General features: G+C 36.4%; 1 protein-coding gene across 1 annotated transcript; it reads left to right on the forward strand.

The window, feature by feature from the left end:
* Positions 1-2,732: 2,732 nt before the first annotated feature.
* On the forward strand, positions 2,733-15,381 carry rxrbb (retinoid x receptor, beta b). The gene is made up of 11 exons (XM_056475731.1): positions 2,733-2,868; positions 3,863-4,063; positions 4,195-4,342; positions 6,271-6,450; positions 8,180-8,331; positions 10,753-10,882; positions 12,704-12,836; positions 12,917-12,958; positions 13,074-13,165; positions 14,038-14,143; positions 14,989-15,381. Exons 2-11 carry the CDS (start codon positions 3,917-3,919, stop codon positions 15,125-15,127), a joined length of 1,269 nt encoding a protein of 422 aa, XP_056331706.1. The 5' UTR covers positions 2,733-2,868; positions 3,863-3,916; the 3' UTR covers positions 15,128-15,381.
* Positions 15,382-15,913: the final 532 nt, after the last annotated feature.

Below are 15,913 nucleotides of genomic sequence, written 5' to 3' on the forward strand. Positions count from 1 at the left end.
GGGCACCCTTGCTAATTGATCAAAACCAAGAGTCTTTAAACAGTCTGATCCATAGATACTCTATACAAATATAATCTGAAGGCTCTGCAATATTTTTGAGCATCCAGGTTGTTTTATTCTCAAACAGGATATACATTACCACTTTTTACTGTAGAAAAATTACAATTTAAACCTTCCAGAGAGTCCAGAAGTTTATAAAACTGAAGCACCACCATCTTAAATTAAAGAAACAATGGGAAGGTAAACTATTAGTACCTTCTAAACACTGTAAGCTATGTATATAGTCTGAATAAAATGAATAGACAATGGTGTAACAAAAAAATTGACCATCAAACCAAACATACTGCTTTTGTGAGTCACAGTTATCATTAAACCTTTCCCTGTTGTTGTGGATTGCAGCACAGGCCTTTTTACTATTTTTGGCCATTTTTGGAGAAACCTGTGTCACCAGAACATTTCACTTCTGTAAAGTCCAATACTATACGTAGACATCATATGACATATCAGTTATTGTGTTGAACAAGCTCTTCGTTTCATCTTCATTTTTCAAAGTCACCAGATAAGTATAGTTCTAATGGCAAAACTCAGTCCAGTTCTATTTGATTTTCATTAAGTAATATCATTGAGAAATGAGGGACAACTAAGAATTTGAGAGGGGTCTGGCTGCAGACTCGGTGCAGATGCAATCTGAGCTGCATGCAATGATGTTGAATGGGCTCACCTAAACCTGCCCCTATCCCTATCCATCACAGTGACGTCACTAGCTTCATTGAGTTTATTTTGTCTGACATTGCATCTCTGAGATATGCAGTCACAGCTTGCATCATACAGGCTGCATCGAGGTACTATTGAAAAATTTAATATTTCAAAGCACCAAAACAAACATACCCATATCGAACAAAACCATGCCTCTTTTTGTTATCTTTTCTATAGTATAGACATGCCCCTTACTGCTGATTGGCTACAAGTGTCTTCTGGGACTGGGCCCAACACTGTGGTTAAAAGCATTTTTTCAAGTTTAGCTTACTGCTGCACCTTTTAGAGACCACTTGAATATGCCCAGTTTCTATTCATTTACAATACATTTGTTTGAAAATAACATACTTTTCTATTTAATCTGCAAACTATCTGAGAAAAAAATTAAGTTATTAAAAAACAATATTTTGAGATTTTATTTATAGCTTAAAATTAAAAAGACAACACAATCCTAATTAATAAATCAATATTAGGTAGAATAACCTTATGACCAGAACCTTGTATCTTTTTGAAAGGTTTGTGCCCCATTTTATGTGGTGTAACCGTAATACCGCATTTAAGATAAAGAACACCATACCAGCATGAAATGTGGTGGTGGTAGGGTGATGTCTGGTGCTGTTTTGCTACTTCAGGAGCTGGAACACTTGCTGTAATAAATGGAACCATAAATTCTACTGTGTACTAAAATATCCTGTGGATGAATGTCTGGCCATCTGTTAGTAAACTCAAGCTGAAGCAAACTTGAGTTCTGCAGCAGGACAATGATCCAAAACACACCAGCAAGTCAACTTCTGAATGGCTGAAGAAAACAAAACGAAAACTGTGGAGTGGCTTAGTCAAAGTCCTGACCTGAATCCAGTTAAGATGCTTTGGCTTGACTTTAACCCTAGAATACCCTCAAATGTGGGAATTACCACAATTGTGCAAAGATTGATTCAGGATGAGAAATATCATCCTGAGAAAATTCCTCCACAGCGCTGTAACAGAATAATTTAAGTTATTGAATACTCTTGATTGCAGTTGTTGCTACTAAGGGTGACCCAACCAGTTATTGGAGTTATGGGTCAAATACTTTTTTTCACATATTGCTATATAGTTTTGTATTTTGTTTTCCCTTAATAATAATAACCTTCATTTCAAAACTGCATGGTGTGTTTCCTTGTGTTTTCTTTGACTAATAGTTAAATGTCATTGATGATTTGAAACATTAAAGTGTGACAAAAAAAAAAAAAAAGAATTCAAGAAGGGGCACACACTTCTTCACTCCACTATATAACTGACCTAATTTTTATTTGTAATCAGACATAGAATAAAACAACTATAAATATTTTACTCAAAGCCCTAATAAATCCATTTCATGCATAAACTGAACATTTCCAATAGGTCTCTTAATTACCCAAAGGTCTCTTAATACTGACCATAGCTTAACCACAGTGTTTAGTAAAACTTTGGTACCACAATGGCAATTCTGACTAGCTCAGAATGAAACAGTTTAAAGAATGTAGTCTGTTATCTACCTAAGAAATCATGCTGTGTCCTCATGCAGCATAGATCAGAATGAAGCTGCTATATCTAGTATTGCATGTTAACTCCATATTTTCCTAGATAGTAGCTCAGGCAGTTGCAAAATGATCATATACAGTCATGCATTGGTAAGGATGATGATCAGGTCATGTTACAGATAACTAAATCAAATTTCACACTGCACTAAAACAGATATTCATTTATAAGTAGGCTACAGTGAAAAGATTTTCATATGTGAAAGAAAGCATTTGTGGACAGATGATACACAATCTTGAAAGACAACCAATTGTATAATCCCCCCAAATAATTATATTTGTGTATTTATTGCATTAAAAAACGATTTAGACAAATATAGTACAAAGAACACTAAGTACTTTCCTGTGTGTATATTTATTTAATTATTTGTTTATTTATTTATTTGCTTGCATACATTTCTTATGTGAACAGACTCTTAGTGTCCACTAGGAGGCTTGACTAACAAGGTATTTGTCTGGACGCAAACATTTATGGCGTAAACTGTAAAATATAGATGAAACCATGCATTAAAGGACACGAATCGTTGCTGTTGGAGGATTCGGCGTTTGTTGGGTGAGACTGGGTCGATATGCTCATATAAACTCTGCAAACTTCTGTAAAAATGACGGAAAAACAAACAAACACTTGGACGAGCTAGGCTAAGCTAAGCTAACACGGGCTGGTCGTATTATTCCGTCTCGCCATTTCTGTTTTAGAATAGAACTGTTTGTATGCTGCACAAAATTACCTTTTTATTTAAATAGAGATATATATATGCGCTTTAAACGATATATTAAGGATGAAAATGTTGGATCAAGTGATTTTTCTTTAACCAAACAGTCCGTTAGCCGTCATTAGCACGTTAGCTCTGCCCAGCGTTGCGTGCTAAATAATAAATAACCCAAACGCTGTCAGGAGCATCAAAATACGGTTGTTGCCGGATAAAAATGGCCTTATACTATTTTTTTTCGTTCTTAGCCATATAATATCCATTACACTTGGAGTTGGCAAACATTAACGCTGATAGTGTCAGTTTCTGGTGATTATAAGGAACAGATTTAGGCTGCGTCCCAAAGCCTTATGAGCTTCCTATATAGACAGCATTTCGGGCGATATGGGCGTGTTCCAAGTTTCGAACATAGTGAGCTGCCTACCTACACTATATTAAAGGACTACTATTGACTGATTTAAAACGTTTGAATTTTGCCGTTATCCCTCAATATACTGTATAAGAAGGCAGCTTATTCGTTTTTTGAGACACAGCCTTAAACATCGGCCTGATCTACAGAAGGATTAATAGAGCTGTAAAAGCAGACATAACGTTCGTCTTCTTGAATAAAGTACACATCACAATATATTTTTGCATATTTACTGAGATATTCAAGAGGAAGCGCTTTTGAAATGGTGGATATTGTGAGTGTGGCATTATGCTTTCTTTTTCCATTCTTCACTGAAATGGCCATCTTGGGATTTTAATGGCATGTGCAGGAATATAACAGAAATCTTTTAAAACTCTTAGCGTATCTTGTCTTTAAGGTTCCTCTTTGTGTACATTTCTCTCTTTCAGAAGATAATCAAAGATCAACAGTCTCCCCTGTATTGGCCAGTCTAGTGTGCATCTATGAACTCCTTACCACCCTCCACTTCTGCCGTCAGTAGCCCTGTCAGCTCCGTAGATTCGCCACTGTCAGCCGTCAGCTCGTCCATCGGCTCTCCTGGCGTTCCCGGCACCCCATCCATCGGATATGGACCCATCAGCAACTCTCAAGTGAGTTGAATGTTCAAGTTTTCCAAGAGATGGTCATTTTCCCTGTGGGATGAGCAGCCTGTATTGCTGGTATTTTATTGTTTCTGGTGTTTTGGTTTTCTCATCGCTACCTGGCATTTTCTTTCTTGCAGATAAACTCTTCGATGTCTGTGTCTGCATTACATGCTGTCAGCAGCTCTGATGATGTGAAACCCCCCTTTGGCTTGAAGTCTGTCAGTGGCTCTGGGCCAATGCTGTCCCAGAAACGCATGTGCGCAATTTGTGGGGACCGATCTTCGGGTGTGTACTAAGAAATAGCGCCTTTAGATTACCCGTCCATTATCTGGAACTGAAATGAACATTTTAATTTGTCTGAAAACAAATGTTTTTTGTTTGTTTGTTTGTTTAACAGAAATCTGTAAGTCCTTCAGGGTGACTTGGTTTGCAACTGAACAAAGTTTACATTTTGCTACTGTAGCATATTTTTTTCATAATTTGATTAAATTTGATAAAGATTAATTAGGTATACATATATAGTTATTAAGTTGTTTCCATGACAACTTAATTCAAATATAAAGGAAATAATCAGGACATCAATCAGGGATGAGTAAAAAAAACAAACAAATATGTTAAAGGGCACTTATGGTGAAAAATAAACTTGTGTGTGTAGATATAGACAGTCATATTGGGTGATATAAACACACCCAGATCTTTTTTTTCCCAAATTTAACAATATAAAAACATTGGACCAATTGGAGCGGTTTTCACATCGACCGCAACTTGACGTAGGAGTGCGGTCCCCACGCCCACCGAATTGATTGACAGCTGTGCGTATTAACATGTCTCGGTAGTCACGTGTATAATCATATTAACAAGTCCATACGTGCGCAAAGCAACTGGGAATAAAAGGTCTGTTCAGTTCGCTAGGATCATCAATCATCATCAAATGTGATCAAGAGTGAGTTTCACAAGTTTAAAATGTTTTAAAACAGTGCTAGTGTAATGAATTACAGCGATGCACTACAGCTTTACTTCATCAGCACAGCCGCGTGTCAGAACAATTATAAAGGAAGACGCTTCAATCCCGGTTTGTGGATGTTAAATCAGGTTTATTTTGTGCTGTAACATAACAGATATCCATACAGCAGTGAGGATTAACCTGTATCCTGTCACATATGCGTGCAAACAGAGTGCGAAGCTAAACGCGTGCTGTCTCTTTCTCTGTGTGTGTGTGTGTGTGTGTGTGTGTGTGTGTGTGTGTGTGTGTGTGTGTGTGTGTGTGTGTGTGTGTGTGTGTCTGTGCTATTGGTGATTGTCTGCGCTGTGTGTGTGCGTGTCCTCGCTGTGTGTGCGTGTGAACTTTGTAACAACATTGTGTGTGACTCATGGTTGCAACTCACAAAAAATGCATAAAATACTGATTGGTCAAGTTCTTACTGTGGTATTTCTCACAAACGCGACGTGAGATCTGCTTCCTGAGGTAGCCGAGGGTGGCGACTGAGGCATGTTGCTGACAGGCACGTGGGAATGGTGGGCAGGGAGGACTAGCCTTAAAGGCCCAGTACAAAAAAACAGCAACCAAGTTTTACCGGCTGTAATACAGATACTTCAGACAGCTATAACAAATTTTCTGATTGTTGTTTTGAGCTGAAACTTTAGACGCATTCTGGGGACAAAAAACACTTATCTTAAATCTGGAAAAAGTGGTAACATATGTGCCTTTAAAACACTTGGCTATGTGTTTTGATTATGTGTGCAAAACTACTTTTTACTTTTACAAATTCTGTGGCAATATTTTCGGGGAAAAACAGCAAAAAATTGCATCCACATTTGCAAAATCTTGTAATTATAGGGCTTAGTATTATAATACTGCAACAAAAGGCTTCTTAAAAATGACATTCTCGAAAAGAATTGTGTGAAGTAATATGGCATATTTAAAAAAATTTTCTTAGGAAAAAATTTAGACAAACTGCTGCCTTACAGCACTTTTAGCAAAACGTAAACGTGCTGGATAAGTTGGCAGTTCATTCTGCTGTGGCGACCCCAGATTAATAAAGGGACTAAGCCGAAAAGAAAATGAATGAATGAATAATTTTATATTATTTTTATACACCCAAATAGCATGTTTGTAGAGTGGGTATTTTTGTTTTACAGTGAATGTTTTGAATAGTAATCGCAATAATTTGATTGCAGCTCAGAGATAATGTGAAGATGATTTGTGTGTGCAGGGAAGCATTATGGCGTGTACAGCTGTGAAGGCTGTAAGGGTTTCTTCAAGCGCACAGTCAGAAAGGACCTGAGCTACACCTGCAGGGACAACAAGGAGTGTCTGGTTGATAAACGTCAGCGCAATCGCTGCCAGTACTGCCGCTATCAGAAGTGCCTGGCCATGGGAATGAAAAGAGAAGGTGGGTACCTGTCAGTCTTCCACTTAAGACAAATCACCTGTAATATGATAAAGTAGGTCAGCTCTCTAACTATAGGTGGAGTCATGTAAAAGCAGTGTCATTTAGTAGAAGTAGTGTGAGTGTTTTTAATGGGAAGGTGGTGTCAATCTTGGCTCACATTAGTGATCATCTGAAGCTGCAGTGACAGCAGAATAATCACTGGGTTTAGTTAAACAATGTAAAAACAAATAGTCTATGACAGCCCATGGAAAGCTGTCAAATATGGGCAGGAAACAACTAGCAAAACAAAAAAGGGGACTGAGAACCAGTTATTTAATTTTTCATTGCATATCTTTATTTAACATCTCACTCATCGAATCCTTTGTGCGATTCATGAATTATTCACTGAGAACTGAGAATTTAGCTTCATGACGTGTATTAGGTTCATGTGTAATTACTGTTAATTGCAGACTGCTTCGTGCTCAACAAAGAAAGACAACAAACAATACACTATCCTACAATACTAGATTTGCAATGTTGTAATTTAAGGTTCATTAAATTTATACGAATTTATACGAAAAGTTATGATTAAAAGGTACATGTTTAAAAATTAAATAGAACAATTAAGAAAAATAAATAAAAATCAATTCATTGCTGACATGTATAAAAGGATGATATTATATATTATTAATTTAACATTTTTTTATTCGAATTCAGCAAGCATGGACACTCAGAATTCTAAGAATTGCCATTAATAAATACTACTTATTCAGTGTGATTGGAATTTGAATCAAAAGTATTTAATTTCTTTATGCATTGTATGAAGATTCCTGAAAGGTTGGTAATAGTAGTTTTTAGTTCAGAAACATTAACCCTACAGCAGCTTTTCGGCCTTTCTTGCTCAGGGACACAAGGGTGGTTGTTTTTTGGGTTTTCTGGTGAAATCCTGAAACTCTTGAAAACAAGTGTTGTGGGGCAGATGGCCTGGGCTGCATTACCTAAAAGCATTATAAGGCTAAGTATAATGTAAAATGATTGTGAAACAGACCTTAATATACAGTCTGTTTTACAAAAGCTTGAAATTTTTTATAGATCTACAAGTGCTCTGGAGTAACTGTTAAAGCCCTATGCGCATCATAACAAAACTCTCTATTAATCAGACTCTATTCCTTTTTTTAATGATTTCATAAATTAAATAATAAGGAAGGACAGAAAACAAACTAACTAAAAAAGAAATACACATATTACATGAACAAATTAAATTTAAATTAAATTGTGCTTGAAAGAATGGGAAAAATGAGGATAATTTTAAATGATCTGGATGAATATGCACAAAACCCACCCATATATTGGGCATTACTTAAAGATAACCTGATGTTCTTTTACCATATTTTTTCCAGCCTTTTGTGCTTGAGTCTGCAAATAGGTGGTTTATATATTGTCTTGATTACTAATCCACAAGAGATGACGATTACTGTAATTTATATTCAGCATACAACTCCATATTAGGATATATTTCAGCACTCTGGAAATAGACAGCGACTTCTAAGTAGAACAAAGTTCTGCCGCGATCCTGTTTGGGAAGCGTACGTGAAGTTGCGATGAGAATTTGTAAACCTGCACGTATAGAACGCTCTTAAGAGCCAAGATGAATCGTTATTCAACGATTTTCAACTAAATGCTTGGCCCTTGGCTTGCTCGCACTGGCTGATTTCTTCTCATTTGTGGGTTTGCTTTTTTGTTCCCCCAGCTGTTCAGGAAGAGCGTCAGAAGAATAAGGAACGGGATGGAGACTATGAATGCAGCAGTTCAGCCAATGAGGAGATGCCTGTGGAGAAGATCCTGGAGGCCGAGACAGCTGTAGAGCACAGAACAGACCTGCACTCTGATGCCACTGGTTCTGTGAGTGTGCCTATGTGTGTCATAAGTTTTGTTTAGAAAGTCTATAAAATAAATAATCTGGCTTCTTTCTGAGAAAAATGGGAAATGGGCTTGGTATGATAGTTGGTGTTGACAGTGTTTCCAATTTAAACCTAAACACTAGTTGTGTCACCTGTCCACTGTAACCACCACAGTCGTTTTCATGAATTAAAAATCCTTTAATTTTGTTAGATAGGATACACTTTCCATGACAGATCAGCAGCAGGGGTCAGATTTAATTGATCAGTAAATGACGGGCCGTTTTCAGACAGGACCCAGGAATTGTCACATAGCTGCAGCTTTCTGGATGAGTTTTCAGAAGTTGAGCACTGCCCTCACATCTTATGCTATACTCACACCAGACACGCAACGCGCGGATAAATAGCGATATTCATGGGTAAATAGACGCGTGAACATTTTGAGTTTACTTGCTTCATTCGCGTGTCAAAATCCACTTTATTCGCGTGTCAAATTCACTTCAGAACAGACACGGATTCGCTGCATGGGCAGGGCTTCTGTCTGCCTGGTGACTGTAGCTTCGTTGCTAAATGGCTAACATAGATTTTATTGAGAAAATAACTGTTTATGTGCTTTCTAAAGGCTGAAAAACAGCGTAAATTCGTTTGGAGCGGTGTCTGAGTCCACTAGATCCTTTCAGAGGTGCACCCAGCACTGTGAGCTCATAAACTCCTCCAGAAATTTAATCTGGATGATGGAAGCATTTAGCGGTGCTTCTGACTGAGCCGAGCCCAGTTTGATGAACTGTTGTCAGTGTAGGCAGGAGGATTTTCCCCTGGAACACCAACAACAGGCGCTACGTCATAATCACGCCCCCACAAGAGCAAGCTCCTGATTGGTTAACGCGGCGCAAATGCACGCTACAGTTCAGATTTTCTATATTCAGATGTCTATTCGCGTCTTTGCATTGACTTAACATATAAAACACTCGAGCTTTTCCGCATCTGGTGTGAATGCAGCATAAGGGTGCACATCACCATAGTTACAGTCAACAAGGTCATATTTGGATCTGCTTTAATTTAAATAGAATAGCTTGTGTTACTTATGTTTTGACCAGTGTATTTTCTTGTCAGACACAGAATTTTGCACATACTATTTGTATTTTTACCTTGCAAGTACACTAGTATGTACACTCAAGCTATATAATTGAGTGCCGCAGACCAAAATAATAAAAAAATAAATGTGATTTTATAAGAGTATAATGATAATATAAGGGGAGTTTGTCTTTTACTCTTTTGTTGTTGTTGATGCAAGCAATTGACACCAAACTCTGTCATTAATTTAAAAGTAAAAGTAAACATCGCACAGAATTTATACGATATTTAAAAGCACCCAGTCCCCGGTGATGCTGCTATTATCAGTGTGGTCATCACGCGCCGGATAAGAATAGTGAAAAATATGTCATATTCACAACCCTAATGGGAAAGAAATACTTGTTTCATAAAAGAGTCAAATAGCAACGTGTTCCTAAAATGCTTAACACATTGTTATAATGATTGGTAGGATTCTATACCATCTATGTAGTATTTGTTTCAAATATTATATAATACTAAGTTGATTTAGTGACAAAATTATAATACAAAATTCATCAAAATACTACTGAAGTTTGAAGTAAGGTTTTTTTTTTGTCCAGTGTATTACAATTCAATGGACTAAATGTTCATGCTTACTGTCATTTTTACCCTAGAAGTCCAGTTATTTAATCTGACTTTAATCTGTTTGGGCCAAGAAATATTAAATGTGTTTGCGTTTTGTGCAGTTGCATTAGAAGTCTAACAGCAAAAACGCGGGATCGGAAGAAGCAATGTGAGTTTGTACGTTTCACATTGACAATTTGGAACACTTTGAGATTTTTCTTGCTTATTTTAACATCTCTTCTCAAATAACAAATGCAATACTTTGAAACACAAATAATTACATTTTGACATAAAGAAAAAAATAGGGTTTACTTAGGTTGCCGGTACAATGTGTTATTTTAGTAAGCTGATATATTAGAGCTATTAGCTTATCAGTACATCATGCTCTTTATCAGTAGCCAGTCTAGACACATTAAAATGGTGGCTGCAGAAGCTGTTTAAAAAAGCAACTTCTAAGCAACTCATTTGCCAAGATTTGTCAACTGTTGCCTGGCAAAGTCAGTTTCCTGCTGGTATTTAAAGCTGTTTAAATTCTGGTATTTTCAGAGTTGGTTTACAGATTAAGATCTCACTCCTACAATGTCTTTGAACTCTCAGTGTTTAGAGCTGCATATCCAGGTAGACTGACAAAGAATAAAGCACTCAGACGTTTTTCAGTTTACAGATTCTCTTTATGTTGTTTAGAAGTGCCAGAGGCCTTTGCACCAGCTCTCTCCTCCACTGACTCTGTGACTTCTCTGTTCTCCAGCCCAATGATCCAGTCACTAACATCTGCCAGGCTGCAGACAAACAGCTGTTCACTCTGGTGGAGTGGGCCAAGAGAGTTCCTCACTTCTCTGAGCTGCCGCTGGATGACCAAGTCATTCTGCTCAGAGCCGGTACGACTGTATGACTTTATCATTCACATTTTGCTGTAGAATCTCTGAAAAAGAACACATAAGATGAGACTTCCCATTTTAGGATCTGCATCAAATGAAATTTACAAATGCAATTTACATCATCATTCAGCATAACAGTGTAAACATGAAACATATATATATATATATCTATATATATATATATCTACAGAAGTGCTTATACAAAGCATTACAGTGTCCAGCTTATAATAAAATAAATAATAAAATTAAGGTTTTTATCAGTTTATCAGTGAATATGAGACCGTTTGCAGCATTTGTATTTATTAACATAAGGGTGCGTTTTAGTGTCCTATAGAAAGTAATAATTGAATAGCTATTCATAATTTAATAGCTGGTAATTAATTTAATTTTAGGATGTACTCATTGATTTTGAGCACTGTATACTTTAATGATTTAAAAATTAGGCTAAAATATTACTTTGAAAGGTATTAGTGAATAGGGCTGCACAATTTGGAGAAAAAATTGAATTGCGATTTATCTGATCAAAATTGCGATTTGCGATTTAAAATGCGATTTACTATAATTTCATAAAAGAGCGAATTGATGGTGCTGTTACAATGCTTTCCATACACAATTTTAGATTTTACTTCACAACACAAGAATTATTGTATTAATGTATCATTTACAAATATATTTATATATAAAATGTAAGAAAATCTTGTCCTTTAATACAAGCAGTCAGATATATGAACTGTACCTTTAATTTTACCTGTGTAAAAAAAACCTCTTTGAATGTATCAGACAAAACTTAAGTAGAGGCACAGAACAACGTGTGCATTTATAGCAAATGAATAAATGTCAAGCGAGTTTTTAAACACCTGTGATTGTTTGTACTTCCGCAATCAACAGAAAGGGCTGTGATTGGCTCTAACGGTTAGCATGGCTCTGCCGTTATTTACAGATGAGTGCCACGGATACAGATAAATGGCCGTGGTTACGGTCTATGATGCGCGGTTATCATAGCTGAATCATGATAGACGCGGGTAAGAAAACTTGTGCTGCAGAGTAACACACGTGTGTGTGTGTGTGTGTGTGTGTGTGTGTGTGGACCCACAAGAGTTGATCGCTGTAACAGCAGAGAGAGGAGAACATACGTTAGCTCACTCAAGCAGGTCAAAGATCCACAGTAATAGAAAGAGAAGGGCAGAGTTTACAGTTTTCATTTTCTCCATTGCAGTAAAATAGGGGCTTGTAGGTTCTGCTGTAACAGTTGTCTGTTGACGTAACATTAGTTGAATTGTTTTAATTACACGCCATGGTGATAATCGAATCAGCTTTTGCAATTTGAAAATTGCACCTTTTCAAATCGCGATTTCAGTTTAAAAATGATTAATTGTGCAGACCAAGTAGTTAATTATCAAATTACAGGAAGTGAGAACTTTGGGGCTGCACTGTTCATAAATAGTTTGTTTTATGCCATTATGTGAGTCCTGTTCTAAACATGCTTTGTTATTTTTTTTGACACTTTTGGTTTACAAATTATTACCCGGAATGTTTTTTTTTTGTAAATCACTGTAAATTCATTATCTTTAAATTTTTCTACTTCATACATTCTATGTAAAGAAAAAACAGGAGATTCTACACCACATCATTTTTAAGTCTGCATTCTGAATCATTTATTATATATAATTTTGTTGTAATGAAACATATATAATAGTCAGCAAACACTTAGAACTTATTAGTTATTACTAATAATAGAACTTATTAGTTGTCATAGATGTAGCCTGACATGATGTTAAAACATCCACAAATCAACCATGTGTGACATGGTTTTTCTACCAGGGTGGAACGAGCTCTTGATTGCTGCCTTCTCTCATCGCTCCATCAGTGTGAAGGATGAGATTCTGTTGGCCACTGGTCTCCATGTGCCCAAAGACAGCACTCACAACTTGGGCGTGGAGGCCTTTTTTGACAGGTCACATTGAAGTCTTTGTTTACAATTGTTGCACAATATAGTCATTTTAGTGGCTTAACATGTTTGTATTGTCTGTACAGGGAGAGTTCACATAGTGCAGAGGTGGGAGCCTTATTCGACAGGTAATGCATACGACCCCATTTTTGTTTTTGCTTTTGGAATTGTGACCGATCCAGTAGTTCTGATGCTTGAATTATCCCTCATGGAGCCCGCAATGATTATATATCATATCTGCAGGGTTCTGACTGAGCTGGTCTGCAAGATGCGTGACATGCAAATGGACAAAACTGAACTTGGCTGTCTGCGTGCCATAGTTCTGTTTAACCCAGGTAAGCAATTATTTTAGCTTTATTTAGAAATGGTTCATTTTACGAAATATAAAAAATGTCAGTACTACTGCAGATCAAATATTCCTATTTTTGATTAAATGCTTTTTGAAGATTTGGAAAGGCCATGTGCATGGAAAAATTTAAAACCAACATTATTTACTCACCTTTTTGTTATGATAAACCTGTTGTACAGTTGTTTTTTTTCTCTCCACACAACACAAAGGAAAATAATTGTATATTTAGTTTGCCAGTTTATAAAAGTCCCAAATATGACTATCATTTAAAAAAAAAAAGGAAAAAATGTTATTAATTGTTAATGAAAGTTCTGTTATTAACTACTCACCCTTATGTCGTTCCCATCACTTGAGACGTGGAACAGTACTGGAACACAAAGTAAGATATTTTAGATAAAATCCGAGAGCTCTCTGTCCCTCCATAGACCACAACCTTCCAAAGTCCAGAAAAGGAACCAAAAACATTGTCAAGACATTCCATGTGACTTCAGTGGTTCAACTAATCTTACAAAGCTCCAAGAACACTTGAGTGTGCAAAAAAAATAATACAACTGAAAAGGAAGCTATTAGTGAATAAAGTTGCAGTTTTGTCTTGTAGCTTCATATGGTAACAGTTGAACCTCACATGGAATGTTTTGACAATGTTTTTGGTTTTGTATTTGTTGTAAGATGAATGAAGGTCTCAAGGGATAGTAATGACATGAGGTAAGTAATTAATGACATAATATTCAATTTTGGGTGAACTACCCCTTTTAGGAAAACCTAGTAGACATAAATACACCTTTACTGGCATCAAAACAGGAGGAAATCCCAAAGAATGATTACATGTTTGTGCTGAATGTTTCCAATATTGTTTAGATGCCAAAGGTCTGACAAGCAGCAGTGAAGTGGAGCTCCTAAGAGAGAAAGTGTATGCGTCCCTGGAGTCCTATTGCAAGCAGAAGTACCCAGATCAGCAGGGGAGGTGAGTGTACTGTACTTATATACAACACTGAATTGAATAATCTGTGTTGTGTTTAAATGTTTTATTCACCAAGCAAATACAATCCATTTTTAACATGCAGTTCATTCGTTGTTCAAGAATTTGGGTCTTTTGTCTTTAAAACCATTACATCTAACTAATCAATTATAACCAATAATGGGAATTAAAGGTCCAGTGAAAATAAAATAAAATAAAGATGTTGGTATCATTATGTTAGTTTTAAGAATAACTAGTGTGCTCTTATAAACTCTAATAAACATCTAAACCTTGCAGTTTGGTCACTTCCTCCTAAATGGATCAAGGTTTTTTTGTCATCTCGTACTTCAGTTTTTGATCAAATGCTCTTTATGATCTGACAGGTCATGCCCCCTTTGAGGCGCTTCGCATTTGCTTTTTATTTGATGTGCTTGATCTCAATCACGCTCACTGGCAGAGCTGTGATAAAAACTAAACACTATTGGCTGTTTTTTTAAGGGGAGGGGTTACACTAAGTCCCACCCTCTCTATTTCAGTTGAGATTGTCAAACATCAAATAAAAACTGCACATTTCAAAGCACTTCAAAGGGCCTTTAAGACTAGATGTAGCTAATTTTATATGTAGTGCACCGAGACTACTTTTTCAATCATACGCAAGAATCAAGTAGTTTCTATCTAAAGGTCAAATCTGTTAATACAAAAGTGGGAAACTGAATATAGTGGGGAGCAGTTTAAAAATATATGTAGCGTCATGCAGAATACACACTGATATACAGATGTTTTGTGACTACTCATGTTTTTATGACAGTATTGGAAAAGGCAAACAATTCCACTCATTTGCTTGCTCGTAGGTTTGCCAAGCTCCTCCTCCGGCTTCCTGCATTGCGTTCCATTGGCCTTAAGTGTCTGGAGCATCTTTTCTTCTTTAAACTGATTGGAAACACCCCCATTGACACTTTCCTAATGGAGATGCTGGAGTCACCCCACTAGCTGCGTCAGAGGAAGATTGGGAGACAGGGTTTTCTGCCCTAGGTCCTGGAGATAACTGTGACTGCACTTTTTCTTCCCAGGGGAATTACAGCAATTGGTCAGCCTCTGGTCTGGGGGTAACTTTTTTATTTTTATTTTTTTCAGTTATTGTTTTTTTTTTTTCATTTTTTCCTCTTGACTATCTCTTAAGTGCACCATAGAGTCTAGAGACCCAAAACTTGCCATGAAAAATTATTGGTGCTACATTTGAAAAGTAAGCTAATTTATATATATATATATATATATATATATATATATATATATATATATATATATATATATATATATATATATATATATGACAACAAGTTTAAAACGTTTTTAAGTATGGAAGCTCCAGTTACCTGACTGGTTTAGATAAGTGGGGTTTACATTTTGATAGAACCATTTGAGGCTTTTAAAACACTGTGGATGATAAGCTTTAAACGTATGTAAGTGTGCTTCACCATCTCTTAAGTTTGGGTGCTTTCTTCCTGTAAGGCTAAATTATTTTGCCCCGACCTGTAAGGACTGGTCTTGTGGGCAGAGGATAGATGAATGAATTCATTCGGTATTATAGGTTTAAATTGACATTTTACTTTGCTAGTGAATCTGGCAAAGCAATCTATATGCAATGAAGCTTGAAACGATGCAAAACAAGAAAAGACTAGATGTTTAATCTCCAAAAAAATTGCAATTTTTACGTGATATTGTGCAATGTTAGCCTAAATTCAGAGGTGGATGTGAATTTTATCACGTCATGAGTGC

Source organism: Danio aesculapii, chromosome 16 (assembly GCF_903798145.1).
Source record: "Danio aesculapii chromosome 16, fDanAes4.1, whole genome shotgun sequence".
In the NCBI taxonomy this organism is placed as follows: Eukaryota; Metazoa; Chordata; class Actinopteri; order Cypriniformes; family Danionidae; genus Danio; species Danio aesculapii.

What these genes read in the sequence shown, in the direction of transcription:
- rxrbb (XM_056475731.1), top strand. Translation starts at nt 3,917, where the DNA reads ATGAACTCCTTACCACCCTCCACTTCTGCCGTCAGTAGCCCTGTCAGC. An exon ending in TTGTGGGGACCGATCTTCGG is followed by an intron (nt 4,343 to 6,270) that starts GTGTGTACTAAG and finishes TTGTGTGTGCAG; the next exon opens with GGAAGCATTATGGCGTGTAC. An exon ending in CATAGTTCTGTTTAACCCAG is followed by an intron (nt 13,166 to 14,037) that starts GTAAGCAATTAT and finishes AATATTGTTTAG; the next exon opens with ATGCCAAAGGTCTGACAAGC.